Source organism: Chelmon rostratus, chromosome 21 (assembly GCF_017976325.1).
Source record: "Chelmon rostratus isolate fCheRos1 chromosome 21, fCheRos1.pri, whole genome shotgun sequence".
Taxonomy (NCBI): domain Eukaryota; kingdom Metazoa; phylum Chordata; class Actinopteri; order Chaetodontiformes; family Chaetodontidae; genus Chelmon; species Chelmon rostratus.
Window position 1 is genome coordinate 9,939,958 of NC_055678.1, and position 19,144 is coordinate 9,959,101.

Here is a 19,144-nt window from a genome sequence, read left to right on the forward strand (position 1 = left end):
ATGAGGATAAAGTATTAACAAGGTGAGTCGTAAAATGTCTTATAATTGTAAAGCTCTTTAGTCAGTGCTAACACAGATTGATAATATGACACTATAGGTCCAGATTCAGATTTACAATGTCAACGCCAGAAATTATATAAACATTTTAGCAGATTTGTGAATTCCAAAAGGAAGGACATACAAAACCCCAAAAACTTAAATTGTATTTGACCTGTCGTGAATTCATTTTTAACTTAACACAAACCAGGATCACCTTCCCAAACCAATGGATGAAATAAATATACATTACCAGAAATAATTGCCTTGTGCAAATCATCTCCTAATTAAGTAATTTTGTAAATTTCAGGTAAGACATAAGCATGAGTTCTCTATAAAAATGCAGTATGACAAAGCTGGAACCAGGACTGTTATTGTTAGCTCATGGAAAGTTGACATTCTGGTTCACTGTAACATACGGAGGAAAAAATGAAGCCTGAGGGATAAAGAGAAGCTAGAGCCCAAACCTGTGAGGTCAGGCCAAATTGGGCCTCTCAGCAGCAAAATAATCTGCATTTTCCTCCAGTTTTCCATCTGTTTTTTGTCTTGCTATAGATTATGATTACACCACAGCGTCTGCCACTCAGACTGAATTTGCTCCCATGCTTAAATTGCTCTCCAGAGATGTATAATTCATTAAACATATTTTGATGTAATTGTATGGCAAAATGTTTTTAAAGCTTTTCACATAAAATTCATTGAAATGATTTTTTTTTGTTAATGTCACAAAGCATTAAAACCAAACAGAGGAAGCTCATCAGGGGATGTTAGTAGATGTCAGAAATTGGAGCGTGCCTCCACACCGCCATGTTGGTTCCGAGTGAAGACAGAGAATCTGGCTCAGGCAGATCATCCCGGGAAATGCATTCACCATGAAAGGAGCCAAAGCAGCCTTTCCTCTGATGCTTTCCTTCTGATTCGCCGCTATGAAAGCGTCTCATTCCCCCCTCATTTTATTTCCACCCTTCATGAAAAGATGCCATTTCCTTCCCTCTGTGATTGCTGTGATGTTGAGTCACCCAGAGGCTAATCCTGAAAATAATAGAGATTAAGCTTTTCCCCCAGTTTTTTCAAGGTGCTATAATTTCCCCAGCTCATAATCTTTTATCCCTTCTCAATACGGGAAGGCTGGCTGCTGTGACCTACACTCCCAGCCTCCATGAAGGAGCTATCTTCCTGCATAGAAAAAAGGAAGTGAAGACAGATTAGTGAGCAGGAACTGGCTCATTTTAAAAGGTGGAAGTCCTTTAATAGCAGCAAGAATGAAGAGAAAAATCAAAATTGACATGAGTGCAACACCAGGCTCAGTCGACTGTTTGCTTAACTCCCACCAGGAGCAAAAGTGTAATGCATTAAACTGCATGTTTTTCTGCTCTAACCCTGCGATCGTTAGCATGTCCGGCTAACTAGCTTACCTGCCATAGTAACTGTGCATTACTTCTAGAAGCACAACATTAACTAACAATATTTATTTGTGCAGTTACAGTTTAATTAATACTCATTACTGTTCATTACTATCTATGCATTATTTCCTCACTATGTGGAAACCAGTCCAGGATGCTTTCAGAGGTTAGGCTAACATTAGCAGCTCTTTATTGGAAGTTTATATACATAAGTATATAAGTATATATCATCACCAAGACCCCCTCCTCTCACCATATTACCCCCGTCCTTCAGCAGCTCCATTGGCTCCCGGTGAAATACAGAATCACTTTCAAAATCCTACTCTATACATTTAAGGCTATCCACAGCCTCGGCCCCCCCATATCTCTCTGACCTCCTCTCTATAGCCACCCCCTCTCGTTCCCTTAGATCATCCTCCTCTCTCCACCTCTCTGTGCCCTCCGCCCGTCTCAGCACCATGGGGAGTAGAGCTTTCAGTCGCTCTGCTCCCCAACTCTGGAATTCACTGCCGCCCGACATCAGAAACATTGATTCTCTCCCCACTTTCAAATCCAAACTGAAAACTCATCTGTCCCAGACTGCCTTCTCTCTATAACTTCACTTCTCCTTGTAGCTTGTTTATACTTGATGGGTTTTAATTTTTGTGCTTGTATTTATCTTGTGTTATTTGTGTTTTTACCCGCTCTGTAAAGTGTCCTTGAGTGTTCTGAAAAGGCGCTTCTAAATAAAATGTATTATATATATATATATACTTTTTCAAAGTAAGCAAACACAATATGAAGTACTTATATTGAAGTACATGAAAATTAGAGTCTGATTTTACATTTTTTCTTGTCGTAGTTAATTAAAAGACAATCTAAGCTAGTTTTACATTGCAATACAAGACCAATGCTGTTTCTTTATTTACGTGTCTTGTACATGGATCATCAGCTGGTGAGGTTGCTAGTTTTTGTAGCTTTAGCATCATTCTTTTAGCATCGTATATGTAGCCATCAGCTGCATTTTCCTTCCTGTTTTAAAATGAATCAGCTGAAAACATACAAAGGTCAGCTGGAGTAGTGTGGTCAAGCAACTCATAGAGCTATATATTAGCTTAATTTGCTTGCTTGCTAACGCCGATCAAATCTGCTTTACTGTACCACCAAGAAAAAAGAGGCCACGCAGCATACCATTGTATACCAAGAAGTAAATCAGTAAACAAGATTTCACTACGTCAAACTACCAACAAAACGTACGTTCCTCATTGTCAACAATTGGATTACGGTATGAATAACTAGAGCAGTATTGTATATATGTGTAAACTGCTTTGTAAATATAAAAACGAAATTAAAATTGAGCAGTTTTTAAATCTACCTACTATATGTAGCGTAGGGATGTGTGTTGTATGTGAGGTAACCTTAAATGGTTAACTAAACCCCTCTACTCAACCGTATTTTAGGGTATGGGTACGGTAATTTAGTTGATGATTTCAAGCTCATGAAGCTCTAAAGTGATGAGTGACTATTTATAAAAAGTAATCAAGTCCTGCTGGTTAACACGTTCCCAGCATGATTTGATGAAGCTAATATAACTGCAGTTTTAATCCATCTTGAAGCTTTTGTGACATTTTCTGTACGCAAACGAGACGGGTAGCTTGAAAGGGAAAGTCCCGTCAAAAGCATGTTCCTCTTGTCGACTGATGTCGTACAAATTCTCACAGACGATGGCGGTTTCTAGTTTGTTCGGTGCAAAATGCAGTTAATTAAACGTCTTGCCCTGCTGTGTCTTGTGAATATATGCGTAGGAGATTAATGAGATCAATTTCAGATTTGTGTAGGAGAGGGAATCAGTGTCCCCAAAAGTCATCCTGACAGGCAGATTTAGCACATCGGCCTAGCGGAGAGAAAAAAAGCAGTCTCATCAGCCTGTGGTTGTCTCTCTCTGTCTCTCTTTCACTTTCTCTCATTTCTCGCTACTCTGTCATTGGCTCTCGTTTCAGTGTAATGCAATTCAATACACTTTACTGGCATCAGCGGTACATGAACGGTCCTGGTGGAGCATTTAAATGAAATTGGAATTCATCAAAAACAAAATCGAATCAGTTAACACATGTTACTTGTGTGTGTTTTTGTATGTGTGTGTGTTTCCCAGGGAGATCTGTGGTGCACATTACACGTGCAGGATCAAATAAACTGTAATAATCAGTTTTAATCTCTCCTCTCATTTCAACTTCTAATCTAAATAGCGCATGTTATGCTGAAGTGCCTGTAAATCACTGAATAAACAGTGGTAAAACAAGATAAGACAACCAGTGATATAATGTAGTGTATATTTGATAAAGATTAGGATTCATTAGCTTGATTAGGAGCTACTTTTTGCCTTGGCTGCTCCACATTTTTAGATGTATTCTAGTTATTCTAATAGGCTGTCTTGTTTTTCACGTTAAAGTTACAAATTATTCTGTCAACATTTCTTGACACTTGATTTTTCACACCTCTGTCTTTGACTGAACATCAGACTTTCCAACCTACCTCTAGTCTTTCCTATTTATGGTAGCCAGGACTTTTTTGTCTGACTCTGGCTGCACTTTTGGTCACATTCATCTCCTCTCTGTAGTGAGGAGATATAGCTGCCAATTTCAATTCATGGCTCTGAATCAGATAGAAATTCACTTTTCTTTGTGTTTGCTATTCACCGTTCCACACAGGCAGTTTGTTCAATTTTGTGTCTCTGCAGTCTGAGATTGTGATGCAGCGCTGCTCTGAGGTTAATCCCTCACTGGTGTGCTGGAGTTATTTGGTTGGTCAGTCTGTTGACCAGCTGAGGGAATGAAGTCTTTTAGTAGCTCATGTTTTTTAGTGGTTTGATTCCCAGAATGGAAAATTTCAATTTGACGGATCCACAACTTTAGGCTAGCAGTGTACCTCCAGGGATGTCAACATGTTCCACCACACTGGTCCAGACTGAAATATCTTGACAACTCTTAGATGGATTGGCATAGAAGTTTATACAGACATTCAAGTCCTGCTCAGGATGAATTGTAATGACGTTGGTGGTTCCTTAACATTCTACCTAGCTCCATTTTTAGATGAACATTTTGTGCTTTGTATTTAGTGCTGATTCCCAAATGCTAGCATTCTGAAAAAAGTTGGTGTACATTGTACCTGCTAAACATTGTCATTATAAGCATATTAGCATGCTAGCATTTAGCTCAAAGCACTGCTCTGTAAGTCTAAGTACAGCCTCACAAAGCTGCTCGTATGGCTGTAGTCTTGTATAATATTCCAAAATACACAATTTCATGTTTCACATCCATATAAGGCATCTGCTTGAATTGGATTTAGAACGCATTCTGGCAGGCGTTTCTCTTTGGCCATATTCATTGCCAGGAAAGAGTAGCCTGAGACATTTGTAGCTGCAGGCCGTGATAAAACAAGACATTAAAGTAAACACCGGATCACCTGCATGGAACAATGCAACATCTTTGATCTCTTGCTAACTTCGTTTTATACAACACCTAAAATCATGTGCCTTAATGAAGATTTCTCTCTGCTATACTGTTCATAGAATTTCTTTGAGCAAAAGTTGTTTGTCTTTTCCCTTCCCCTTCCTCTGCTATGTCTCTCTGCTCAGGCTTTAAAAACCATTTTGAATACGGGCCCAGATTAGTAAAAAACATGCTAATGCTCAAGGACTTTCAAACCTGCCTTATCCCCAGAGATAAAACCTGAAATCCAGAGGTGAAAGAAGCAGAAAATTGGGGAAAATTGCTTTCTTGTTCCTGTGCTTTTTGGTACTATCGTCAGACTCCAGCTTCAGGACCAACTGTATTCACTCTCTGCAGTATTTAGAGAAAATGTCCAAGTGCTCATGAACAATACACTTTATGATAATCTATGCTTTGGTGATGTAATAAAAACCTCTTCATTTCAGTGGTTATCTTATCCAGAAGGAGATTAATTCCTGAGTACGAGTAAACATGTACATTGTGGGTTCCTCACATATCTTTCCTAAATCCAGAGTTAGTGAGTCATCTCTCTTCATCCTCCTGTTGTCATCTGGTATGTTAATACTTCTGGCTTCATCAGTCAATTTCATTCAGTTTTTCTATGCAGAAATTACTCCTACCAGCCAACGCTCCCTTCATCTCATCAAACTCCTCCTGACATTTTCCATCCTGCTAAGGCCAAACCTCCCCTCCACCCTCAATAACCGCAAATTTTAAATCCATACTGATCCAAGTCTTTCAAATAGTAGAAACACTCTTGATATTGTATTGTATGGGACAAATGTGCCTGGTTTTTCATCCCAAACTTTGTCTTTTTTTTGCCCTCAACATATTTAGATCAGAAATGTGTTTCCTTTCTTGTTCAAAATCAGCTGTGTAACCAACAGGTTTTGAAGTCAAGTACTTTCTGTAAAATTTAGACATTCAAGAAACTCACTATCCATTATGCTTTGTAGTCCTGCAGGCACAATATACAGTAGATAAGGTGGTAAATACAATGATCAACACAAATAACTAAAATCTCAACTAGAAACTGAACTTAAACTAAAAAACTAGGGCTCTACCTTTAATATAGAAAATATATGCAATAATAATACCCGGTAATATTCTGTACATGCTTATTGCAACTCTTGCAGGTACTTTATATTGTATTGATATGGCAATGTGCTGCATTTGTGAGTATTGGGAATAACTAAACAGTGATGTATACAGTATTAGTTCTGTATGTTGCAAGGATGTTGAATTTGACATGAATTTATGTACAGGTATATAAGATATTGAATAATCATAGTAAAAATGCACAAAAGATTCACAGTTCTGTTTATAATTTGAAACTGCAAGTGGAAAAACCATCAAGGACGTAACTGTACTCAACAAACTCAAGCTTCTAGTGTCGTTCCTTTTCCCGAACCTTTACTAAAAACACCAATTTTTGGAGAGGTCCACCTTCATCACACCAGGCCTTCACCCCCATGACTTTAACCCTGTGAAGCGGTCCCAGTTTACTCTCCGCTGCCTACTTACATCGATTTTAACTTGTTCTCTGTCATTTGCACATGACCTTTTATCGTAACAAACCTCAGGACTTCTCAGCACACAGGCATTACAAACATTCTGTAATCACCATGCTTATGCAAGACATTGTGCATTTTAATGTGGGCACGCTAGTGTTTACTTTGGGTCTAGACAAAGGTCAGTCGGCGGTGCTCTTTAAAGCATGAGCAGTCTGAAAGCATTTAGGTCAACCAAAATTAAAGCGTGACGAAATGAGAGGTCATGTGGAAGGGCCAAATTTGTTGGTGAAATTGCTGTGGGTTTTATCAAAACAATCACTGCAGAGGTGTCGTATGCAAGGAGACAGAAAGCTTGTGAGCAACAAAAAGCATTTTAGGATATTTTATTTAGTACAGTCTGTCACCTTGGACTTTAAAACCTCCTTGCAATTCTCCTCTCTTTCTGTTGACCACCCATTAGTAGGATCTGAAGAAGAACCAAACTGCACAAATATACACAGTGGTGCTGTACTTAAAGGCCAGAGACATTTGTCAAGATAAACTACGGACTTGTAAGGGAGGAAAAGGCCGCACAAAGCCCCTCATCATTTATCCCCTGCTATTACTGAAGTCATTAAAGCTTTACTGAGTGAATCATTCACTGTGGGAGTGGGTCTTGATGTCATATGCTGTGAGCCAAACTCTGTCTTTATACTTGTGTGTGTGTGTGTGTGAGGATGTGCAGCTTTGGTACCCTCAAATGAGAAAGGATGACATTCACGTCTCACTGCAAATCCACAAATTTGCAATGTTTCAGAAAGTGAATATTAACAGGAGTTTAAGAAAACTGCTGTGGCAGTGATGTGTTTACTCAGATGTGATCATCCCTGCTGTAGGTGCCCTCTCCCAGAGCCAGGTCCACCCACTCCTGGGCTCCCTGCCTCTGCCGGGTCGACCCCTCCAGCCGCAGACTCATACCCAGCTGGAGCACTTCCTGCCGCTCAGGGTCAACAGCTCCTCGCCGCTCAGCCTCTTCCCCAATTTCAACACGGTATGATATCACATTTCTCATTTGTACACATGAGGCTGCAGTGGGCGTCCAAAAAACAGATCCTTAAAATCTTTTCTCTATGCCAAGGAAAGACTGATGAGTATTTTGGTTGCATTTTACAGTCTTTTGCTTGCTTGCTTAAAAAAGAAATCTATTAAAGGAAAGCTACGAAGCAGAGCTATTAAAGCATAAACAATTCTATTTTACTCGAAATGTTGTATAGGAAAATATCAATGTTGTATAAGGACTGCATCGGCAGGTTCTAAATATTACTTTGCTCCGATCAATGGTAAAAATATGATCGAGACATCCCGAGTATAACACTTCTCTCTTTCCTTTTCACACACACACACACACATACATATTTGGTCTGGCTCTAAATGATGAAGCGGCAGACTTTCATTGTCTACATGTAGCTTTAACCCTTAATGAGACAGAGTCAGAGGAATGTGCTAAATGCATCAGGCATGTGGGAGGCAGGGAAAAGATTCCTGTCCGACACCTAATGCTAAAAATATGACTCAGCTATGTAACGCAGCTGCACTGTAGGGATTAAAAATATGAACGGAAGACGGGTTATTTAAAAAGTGTGAATTCAGAACTGTAATTTGTTCATCTTTTATTCAAAAGAAAAAAAATACACATCTTACATTCATTCTTAACATTTAATCACACAAATCGGCACTGACAAATTGTTCATCACGGACCTAAAAGATAGTGGGAATAGTGTAGATAATTATTTTCTATATCTGTGCTCATCCAGGGCCCTGCTCATCAACGGAAAGATAAAAAGATAAAAGTCCATGCGGCTCCATGTGGAACTCAGCATGATGACAAATTGCACTGTATTTAATTAATAAGACCATTACAGTACGCAGACCAGGTTAAAACAAGCCCCAACAGATGCTGTGAGCGACCAGGTACTGGAAGGGGGGTTCAAACTAGCATAGCCTATAAAGTAATTAAAATTATCTTCACCTTTACCAGCTGAATCGTTAAAGTAATAAACACATGAATGCATCAATAATTATAATCCAATGATATGATATACATGATTATGGAAAAGGCCCTTTAGGGGAGGAATAGGACATTTTGCTACTTTTGCTGAATTTGTGGCTTTAATATTGTGACATACATTTTATGAAGAGGTGGATGTCAAAAATACCTACATTTTTGTGGTATTGTCGCCCTTATTTGGCAGGGACAGTGAAGAGATGACAGGAAATGAGGGCAGTATTGAAATGGTAGAACCAGTACTACAGAGAGGAGGGATGACATGCAACGAAAATCCAAAAAGCTGGACTCGAACTGCGTCTTACAGGACTTCTTCTCAAGGCTCTTGATGTCTGTGCATGTGCTTGTTTGTGTTTCACCTTATAGATGGACCCCGTGCAGAAGGCAGTGATCAACCACACCTTCGGCGTGGCTCCACCCAAGAAGAAGCCCATCATCTCCTGTAACATCTGTCACCTGCGCTTCAACTCCACTGTAAGTCAGATACCCGTTCAGCCCTTTTCCCCAAAGTCACAGAAGAAAACGTTTTGGTTTCTTTTCTTGAGCTGTCATCTGGTAAACCGGATAGAACAAAGACTCAAAGGAAGGCAGCAGGGAGGTGGAAAAATACCTTTGACCACTCAGCTCTTATCTGCCTGTTTGTTTTCTGCAGAATGCACTCGTACGTTAAATCACATCAACCTGTGATGGATTTTTATGTGATAAAATTCGGGAGTGTTGAATCAACATTATCTCACTTTCCACACTGTGAGACCCTCCTGATGAAACAGTGTTCATACTGTAAAACACAACCACGAGTTATTATCCCATGAACTTTCATCTGAAGCTCATCTTTTGATTATTTTTGCAGTCAAGCGTCCACATATTTGCATCGCATTTCATATTTTTGCATCCTGTCTTGAAGCAGGCTATTCTTCATATCAGCCCGATCAGTATATTTACACAGCCTCCATTTTTTTAATCGGCCAGTGGGTTCTTTAAAGGAAGGTCAGCTAGTTCTGTTGCTTTTTTCTCCTTATCACACCTCCCTATTCATATTCGTTTGGCTCCCATTCCTATGGAGTTCATTTATACATATTTGCATTTATATTGTTAGGAGGAACCTGGTGGAATGACAATGACTCTTCTTTGTGTGAACTGTGAAAGTTAAAGGGAGCAGGACGCTGGAGCGAGCACATTATGCAACCCTTACTTCCTCAACTGTCTCTTTCTTCTTGCTCTGTCTGTCTTTTTCTCTCTGCACTGTACTTTTGGACATACAGTGGTGTTGCCAGGAGTCTGTTTTCTAGCTAACAGGCTCTCTCCTCCTCCCCTCTGTGTTGCCTGCAGCTGAGCTGAGATTGCTGGTTGACCCAGGAGTTGGATACCGGGTTACAGGCAGGTACCAGGTCCCAACAGGGGCCTGCACTGAGCAGCTGGAACTTGCACTTGATGAAGAAAATTGACCAAAGGAATAGTTCTGAATATTGCAAGTCTTTTCATATTTTACACTCACTGCTTGTGTGGGACGTAGAGCAGGTTTCACTTTCACAGTCATTCATAGCCTATTTTATTTTCTATACTGGACACTCAGCTCCAGCTTGCCATTCAAACTTCACTGAATCCACTGAGTCCTCGTTTGATATGAAAAAGAATTTCAAAGTTCAACCAAAGTTGACATGATTTCTAACACGATTTAACGTGTTTGATGAATTTGAGTGATTATATAAAACATTTTCGTCATTTTCATCATTGAAATGAAAAAAAAAGGTCTATTACCATGATGACGATATGTGACCTTAAGTCACTATCACCCAGGTCATTGGGATTTATTCCCTGGGACCAATGAATGTCTGCACACAATTACATGACAATTCATAGCTGTCAAAATATTTCACTTTGGACCAAAGTGGTGTACAGACAGACAGACATTGTCATCATTAGAACCGCTCCGCTAGTGGGGCTACTGAAAAAATCAAGTTTGTGAAACTGCCAAACGTGGCATATTATAAACAGGGGAATTCAAACCATAGAAATGGAGATTGCTTAACATTTCAATGCTATGAATTCAGTGATTGTCGATATTTATTATTTAGTAGAGGTTAAATTCTACAGTTTGGCATTTCATGAAATTAAGGTTATTGCAGCCATTCTTCACTTCTATAGTCAAGTGTTTTATTGCCCTGAATGTGGAGCTGGAGCTGTTTGTTCAGTATGAAGACAGAGATGGATGACTGTAAAAATGGAATCTACAATACATGACCAGTGTGTATAAAAGAGGAATAGACTTGAAGGTTTTCAAATTATTCCTTTAAGGCTGCTAAACTCACTGAAAAAGCATGAAAGATTCAAGCTTGAAGGATAACACATGGTATTCTAATTATGCTGCCCTTTTGTGGAGGACAGCTGTTGCTCACTGTGTCTGAAGAGTGTGGGCATCAGTGGTGTGAGAATGCATAAAGGTGCTTGAATCAAGGTCAGCGGAGGCCAAGCAGTCATGACAGTCTCCTTCAGGTGTCTGTAACTGAGGATCTTTGTTTTGCCGTCCTACGATACTTACTCTACATGTTATTCTCTCTTGAAGTTACTATGGTGGAACATAGTGAACTCATACTACACTGGTAGTATGCAGACGGGGGCAGATGTCACCCCTCTGACTCTGAGTTTAAAATCACGCTGAATGGTTAGTGTGCACTGACATTCAACGCAGCCAAAGGGTCGTACACCCTTTGCTCAGCCCTGTATTTTGACCCACGGTGGTACCCTTTCTGTTTGTGCAGCAGCCCAAGCTTTATGCAAAGTGTTGATGTGGGGAACTTGTGCCCCACCACTTTATGCACATGGCCACTTAAAGATCACCTCTGCACACTGAGCTCAGAGGCTGTGCTGTGTACACTGTGTGCTTTGAAACTGGGGAGGATAATTTGAGCGATGACAAATTATCTAACAGCCTTGTGTGAAGCGAGATACTTGAACTCAGACTCTCTGTTGGTTTAGGGAGAGTGTTTGTGTCTTTCATGTACAGAAAGGCTGTAGTGTTGCAAAAATGTGCGGTCTTAAAGGATAAGGCTGGTTATGTTTTATATGTTTCTTTTTGTAAACAAATCCCATGAAGAGAACAAAACCAACAATGCCTAAGTCCGTCCAACCTCCCTACCTTATCTGTGGCACTCGAGCCCATTCATTCCTATGTAAATATTTAAAAATCTGTCTCATAAACACGTATGCGTTCATTTTTAAAAGGGCTAAATAGCGTCGTAAAACAGCCGGGCAGTGTTATTTTTAGCACGTTACTCAAACAGGAATAAACAGACCATTTGTTATGGACTATTTTCAGCAGAGGATTAATACACATTTAGCACTCTTGTGAATATTTACTAGAGTGTGGATCAAAAATAAATTACAGGGGCCATGTTCATTTTAATGAAAGAACAAATGCAACAGTGTGGCTCCTTTCTGCATTTTTAATAGAATTTGGCCAACACAGGAGGACATAGATATATTTGGCTTTGGCTAGACATTACTTGTTAGTAAAATAAATTAATTATTGGTTTTGGAGGTTTCGAGGGACTGTTTGATAATAAGAGAAATATAGAATATCGCCACGCCTCTCCTTTATGACTTCTGCTTGTTCTGTACACTTTATGTCATATGGATAGTTGGCTCAAGTTGCTATTTGAACTTTTCACCTTCAGAGAGTAGGCCATAGGCCTTTTTCACGGAAGACAAAATTTTAGTCAGAATTGAATAACAAACAGGCCTATTTAACCTAAGCTAAGTTAGAGAAAATCTGGCAAAAATAAGTAAATAAATATGTAACTTCTAACTCAAGGGCACCCTCTTTTTCTTGGCCTTTTAACCACCTCTCAGGTCTTTATCAGCAGATGGCGTTTGCTCATTTGAATATTAAACACTATAGCAGATATGTAGATATATATTGTTGTCGAAAACAAGGGAACAAATCGACAAAATGCTTTACTTTATTGCTGTTTGCTTCCTAATGTTAAGAGGGGAATGTAAAATGTATAAATCTGATGTGTGAATGGTTTACCAGATAAATGTGTTTCGCTTCAGTTGTTCTGTTGGTGCACTTTTTGCTTGAAGCCGATCTTCCTCTGTAGAGCGCATCTCGCTTTATCTACAGCCATCCAGAGCCATTGTGGGACCCCAAATCTGCATGCATCTGTTGTCGCGCTGCCATAAATGTGTTTTCTCTCACAGAGGAAGGCACAGAGGTCATTCTGTGTTACAGAATAATGGACACAGGCCATTTCGTGTCAGAACGAATCAGTGGAAAGAAGAGCCAGAGAGCTCAGAGGATGATCATGAGATGCCACGAGTCCAACTGATGCTCATTTGTGCACAACCATGACGATGGTGATGATTAAAATGGTGATGTGACTCTTCCTCCGAGTCAAATGCTCAATCGCATAATTTCTCCCCAACTCAATGGAAGCATGTGAAGTCAAAGAGATGGAGCAGATGGAAAGAGTACAGTTCAGTAATTTAATCATGTCAGCGATTCTGTTCATATACTGTATGCTGACTTTCTCCTCTGTTTGTTCTGCTCGCGTGTGCTTATTTGTGCGTGTGTGTTATGGTCAGACCCAGGCGGAGGCCCATTACAAAGGTCACAAACACGCTCGCAAGCTAAAGGCCTTGGAGACCCAGAGGAACCGGCAGAAGAATGGACATAATCCATCCACAACAGGAAAAGACAGAGAGAGGGCGATCATTGGAGGAGGAACGGTGCCCACAGACTCGCATTTGAAACACATAACAGGTATAAATCTTGTTTTTTTTAAGGCACCCCTGTCTTCATCCTGTGAGTAATTAGCTGTAATTTGAGAGACATAAGCAGTAAGGCTTGGTAGCTGCCACTCAGCTGGATAATTACCAGCTATTACCTGTCCTGGTATCATTGGCCCTGTCAGTAATTACTCCCATCAAGCAAAGACATTCTGCATGATGAGAAGCCTTAAAGCTCTTAAAAAGAGATGCGATCTGAGGAGAGACATAGTGGTGTTACTTTCTTTCTTTTTAATTTTGGTTGTAAATCAGCACACCTCGCACTTGCAGTTTCTTGTTTTTATTATGAAATGTGATAACATTTTGCTAATAGACATGTCAAAAGGTGTGTGTTTTCTTCTCAAAATCAGACTAAACAGCAGTGGAAGAGAGGTGTGTACGCAAGACTTCATGTTTATGTAGCGATCAACAGTGGTTAATGCTAGCAGCAATGAATAGCATAGCAGACCAAATACCTTTCCAATTGAAAAATGATGTTTAAATATTCGCATCCAGTAGGTGATCTGAGGGGGGATGCCACCCCCCCTTGTTCACAAGGTGACCAAAATGCATCCCCCTTGTTAGATTAAATGATTAGAAAAAGTGTTGCCAATTATTTTTTTAATTTTCTTTTCTTCAGTTAATCTACTGATAGCTTCAGCCATAAAGATAAGCCAATTTTGAAAATAGCTTTGTGCTTTGCTTGGCTGCTTGCTTTGGTGTTCTGGCCTCTCGGGGCCAGGTGTGGGTGTTTAGGTTAAAACTGTGTCTTTGAGGTTATGGTGAGCGTAAACATCTGAGGACCAAGTCTCCTCAGGTACAAACTGAAGGCCACCAAATTCACACTGCACTCTTTTTTTTAACCCTTTTGTACATAATGCCACTGAACTAACATGCACAAAAATGAAGATATGCTCAGAACATTGGTATTAGCCTATAAACTCCACCATGTATAACTTTCTATTGTTGGTGTATACTGTACTTCAGCTTTTTTTAAATCCCCCAAATCCCTAGCCAAAAACAGGGAAACACATGTGTCCTTATAGCCCTGGATCCTTTTCTTATTCTTAATGTTATAGCTATTGGCTCTTCAGCAACATTGCCTACAAAAAAGCTGCTGTAAGAGCAACAACTTTGCTACCTTGCAGTCTCACTTCGTCACTCAGCTTCTTATTCTGCACGATTACAAAAATTCACTATCTTCCTTTCTGTACTCTGTCTAGCTTTCCTTTTCATTATCGATCTTGCCCCTCTCATTTTCTTCCAGCGCCTATCATTTTCCCTCTAACCACACAATGATAAGCTTGTTACATTCAGCCGTTACCATGGTTGTTGATTGATGGTGACAGAGGGAGAGAACAAATGACAGAGAGACAGAGGGATGGAGGGAGAGTGATTGAGATGGCAGGGAAAAAAATACAGCGGAAAGATACAAAAATTAAAGAGATGATTGTGCAGAAAAGTAAGTCGACGAGGACTCAAAAAGGTTAAAAGTGAAGGTTACATTAAAGAAATAGAACAAAGAGGAATCGACTGGATAAACCTGCTCGGCGTATGTTCAAGTAGAGATAAACAGCATTCTGCCACTGGAAATGCTGTGCTCACTTCTCATCCTTTGCATTTATTTGCATTCACGCATTCATAATTTATTCTCTTTGGTTAGTCTGTCAACTCTGATTAGATCCCATATTGTTCACTATCATATTGTCATAACCTCTAAATGTTTTCTTATCCTTAAATCAATTCAAATTCTGAAAATACAGAACTCCTGTCTACAATTGAAGCAGCCACAATAAATACTTTTATACCAACAGTGACAATAACTTGACTACTTGTATGTGAAAGGTTTCGCACACAGTGACAGCCCCACAGAGAACTATCACCCAGCTCTGTAGTTCCCCTCGGCTCTTTGAAACTCTTTAGCTTCTTTCAGCTCATTGTTTTGGTTTTATCGCCCGCGGCTTTACTTTTGGTTCACTCTCACCATTTGCATAGCATCAGTTTTGGCAGCAGCTGGTTGCTAAAGCGCCAGATATTTTTCTGAGGAGTTGGTAGAGACCAAAAACAAAGTGAAAAAAAGAGTGACTACCACAAATATGACAAAAACGACACAAATGAATGCTTTGTATCTGCTGGCTATGTAAATAGACAAATGTTTGCTGAGATGTTCACCATATCAGCTTAAAAGATGGGTGTTGTGTCTACAGCTTGTCTCTGCTGACTCCAAGTGGCCAAATAACTGGCTCAACATTAAATCTAACATGCCACAGACGCTCCTCTGTGGCATGACAGATTTTCCTGGCACTGCACGTTTCCACCTTGCAGTGCCAGGAAAGGGAATTAGATGTCAGTTTGGTCAACATATCCACATTGTTGTGTCTACGTTTTGTCTGCTGTCTGTTGAGAGCGCCAGTTGTCCTTCCCAAAATGATCTAACGTTAGATTTTGCCTTCACAAAGGTTTATCCTTATCCAGATAATATGCCAAGATAAATATCAAATTGTCAGTCCAAGTGTAAATTGACTCATAGGGCAACTTCTATGTTTATTCATCTGTCTACAGGCCCAAGTACTTCTTCTCAAGTTGCACAGCAGCAACCAGAAAATGTCCAGAAGAGCTCACTGGCACTCACTCCTTCCTCAAAGCCTTCATGCACAGACTCTTCCTCGCTCCGGTCTCCTCAGCTTTCCCCACAAATCTCCCCTGGCCCTCAGCTTTCTGATCCACCTTCAGACAGTCCACCTGTGGAGAGGGGCAGCCCGGCCACCAGTTCAGCCCCACACTCTGACGCTCAGGGGAGCTCCACAGGTGTTGAGGAGGAGGTGTCGAAGGTGACGGAGGCTAAAGAGACCAAGAGCAGCAAAAAACATCTCCACTGTCTCACGTGCAAAGTGACGGTCAATTCCAGCTCCCAGTTGGAGGCTCACTGTAGTGGTGTGTACTACATAACTGCTGATATTAATTAGTAAAGTTAACATTTGTAAGCCTTTTGCTGATTGATCCTTGTTAGGCAAATGCGATGAAACTATTACAGCCATTTTGCCACATGATTAGCTATGATTTTGACGTTTGGTTGTCCTCTCTGTTTGGTTGAATCAGGCTCTAAGCACAAACATATGCTTGATGGTCAGAACAGCAGCCAGTCACAACGCAGGGTTAAGATAACATCATCGCCCAGGCCCACTTGCCGAATTAAGCAGCGAATGGGCAGCAAGGCCAGAGCAGTTGTGGGTATAGCCAGCCAGCCCTTTCACTGTGAAATGTGCCAGGTGTCTGTCAACTCAGAGACACAGCTGAAGCAGGTATGTTGGTTTACCCTAATGTAATAAAAGTGACTAATGTTACTACTGACCAAAGCATAAAAATTAATAGTATACAATATATATCCTTTGTTTTCTTCAAGGAAATATTTGTTGGCTCTTTGATGTGTTAGCCAGAGCTGCCTTGACTGAATCACTGTTCTGTATATCCCTGCCCCCTTTTAGCACATGAACAGCAGGAGACACAAAGAGCGTTTGGCTGGGAAGCCTGTCAAGGTGAAGTTCACCCCCTATAATAAACTACAGCCCAGTGCTGTGTTAGCGGTAAGAATTTGTCAAACACACACACACACACACTTCACATTTGACTACTGTTATTCTTGCCTATATCTCACACATTCGTTACATATACAGTTCAGACAATACACACACATACTCAGTGGACCTTGTGATCCTCTGACTAATTTTCAATTAGCTGTGAAATATCTCAACATCTACTGGATGGATTGCCGCAAAATGTTGAACAGACATTCATGGTTCCCAGAGGATGATTCTTAATGACTTTGGTGATCCTCTGACTTTTCATCTAGCGCCATCGTCAGGTCAAATTTTCAATCTGTCCAATACTTCGGTTTATGACCAAATACCTGCAAAACAAATGACATTCAAATGTATCTTAGTTGAACTTTGCGTTTAGTGCTAATTGGCCAATGGTAGCAGGCTTACATGCTAACTTAAGATATTGAACATGGTAAACATTATGCGTGCTAAGGCATGTCAGCATTGTCAGTATGAACATGTTAGCGTGTACAATTTACCTCTGTGTCTAAGTACAGCTTCACAGAGCTCCTAGCGTGGCTTTAGATTCTTGTTTCAATTGATATGTTTCTTTGGTTCCAGACTAAACTGGCACTGCAGAAGCAGCTGTCCAAGGCCCTGCCGGCAGGGTTCCTGACCAGCCCCCTCAATCCAGCTGCCTTGTGCACAATGGCGTCTGGGCCCTTGGCACTAAGGCTGCCGCCAGGTCCCACAGCCATCATCCAGGGTCCCCTGATCAGCCCCACTCTCTTCAGGCCTGCCCCAGGACCTCTGAGGGCCACACATGCACCTATCATCTTCTCTCCTTACTAGCAATGACAGGCTGGAGGACCTACATTACAGGGGACTTAACCTAGCCAAAGCTGGACTAGTAGTCCGAGTAGTTTATCTTAGCCCGACGAGGACAAAGCATGGGACCCCCTGAGGGACACCAGGGCACTATGCAGCGACTGCGAGGGCAGCATATCATCATGTCAACTTTGGCAGGTTCAAGTCATAAAGACAGTATGCACGATCCCCTGGTGTGGATTGAGATTTCAGCGCTGACTGACCCACATCTCCCCCACCTTAAAAATGGATGGACCATCGCTCAGCTGTTTCCCCTCAACAAGCTGTTGAGTGCATGTTCCCTGGGGTCTGGACCCCTCTGGAAGCCATAATGACAAGCATCTTTTAGCTTTATTTGTAAGACAATTATAGATTAATACACTAGGGTGTGTAAATGTTACTAAGTGGTAGTTGCGGGAATTCTTTCAGTGTGAGAGCTTTTTAGTTGTACTCTGGGAGAACAAGTACAATACTTCATTCCTGCTTTAGTTTTCGTAACCAAATCAAAATCAAGAAAATCCATGAAACTGGTTGCTAACTTACCTCCACCCATAAAAATACAAAGGAGATCCGTAACTTTGGATTACTGAGGATACTGCATCTCAACAATTTGATGTCTTTACAGTCATACAGTGGATATGGATGCTTTTTCTTTATAAATGTTTTAGATAAATACATACACTAATTATTTTCTCTGTGTCTGTGTCTTGAGGTGACAATCAACCACCACTCTGATATGATGCCAAGAATACTCACTATATGGAGACAGACTCCATCTAATACATACAATGAGATGAATCAATTTAAAGTTATGAAATTTGAAAATTGTATTTCTTTGACATGAGCCATTTCAACAAGGTCTTCAGGTGATGGTTAGATAAACAAGTAACGATTTTGCAACAGCTCGATGCTGTTTGTGCAATACAAAGAGACAGACTGATGTGCTGTTTCCCAAAAAATTCAATGATTCATCCATGAGTTTTAAATGTGTCTTTGATGTCTTCATTAAACCTATTATTTTTTATAGAGTTGTATTAAAAACGTTTATTCACTTTAGAAATCCCTCTCACCTGATCGTGCTGAATCATCCTAAGCAATATGTATTTTTGAAGTGTCACTTTGTGAAATTAATGACTATTGTAACTGTGCATCAATTGCAATAATGTAAATTATTATGTGCTAAAAATGTCAATACTGTATTGTATATGAACTTATAAATTGTACTGTTTTTTTTACATTGTTGTGGCAGTTTCTTTTTTTCATGTGGAAATATGACTTGCATCATCAGTATCATGATAATAATATGTAACAATTATTATACATTATTATGTTATTTCAGATCACTCAAAGGTCAGTGAAAATCTTTAGCAAAACAATACAAATGCACTTATTTTGCACCAAAATAAATGCACCTTTTCACAAAGTACAGTGTAGCCTCGAGTATAAATTGTACTTATGTGTGTGGTGAATCACTGCTGACTTCTGA

At 40.2% G+C, this 19,144-nt stretch overlaps 1 protein-coding gene across 1 annotated transcript in view; it reads left to right on the forward strand.

The window, feature by feature from the left end:
- LOC121625058 (zinc finger protein 385B-like) overlaps positions 1-17,715 on the forward strand; it is a 41,207-nt gene extending 23,492 nt beyond the window's left edge. Inside the window, exons 2-8 of the mRNA XM_041963094.1 lie at positions 7,317-7,471; positions 8,852-8,959; positions 13,070-13,247; positions 15,815-16,186; positions 16,352-16,554; positions 16,738-16,836; positions 17,413-17,715. Of these exons, the coding sequence (XP_041819028.1) occupies positions 7,317-7,471; positions 8,852-8,959; positions 13,070-13,247; positions 15,815-16,186; positions 16,352-16,554; positions 16,738-16,836; positions 17,413-17,643 (1,346 nt within the window). The 3' untranslated portion in view covers positions 17,644-17,715. The remainder of the gene's footprint in view (positions 1-7,316; positions 7,472-8,851; positions 8,960-13,069; positions 13,248-15,814; positions 16,187-16,351; positions 16,555-16,737; positions 16,837-17,412) is intronic.
- Positions 17,716-19,144: the final 1,429 nt, after the last annotated feature.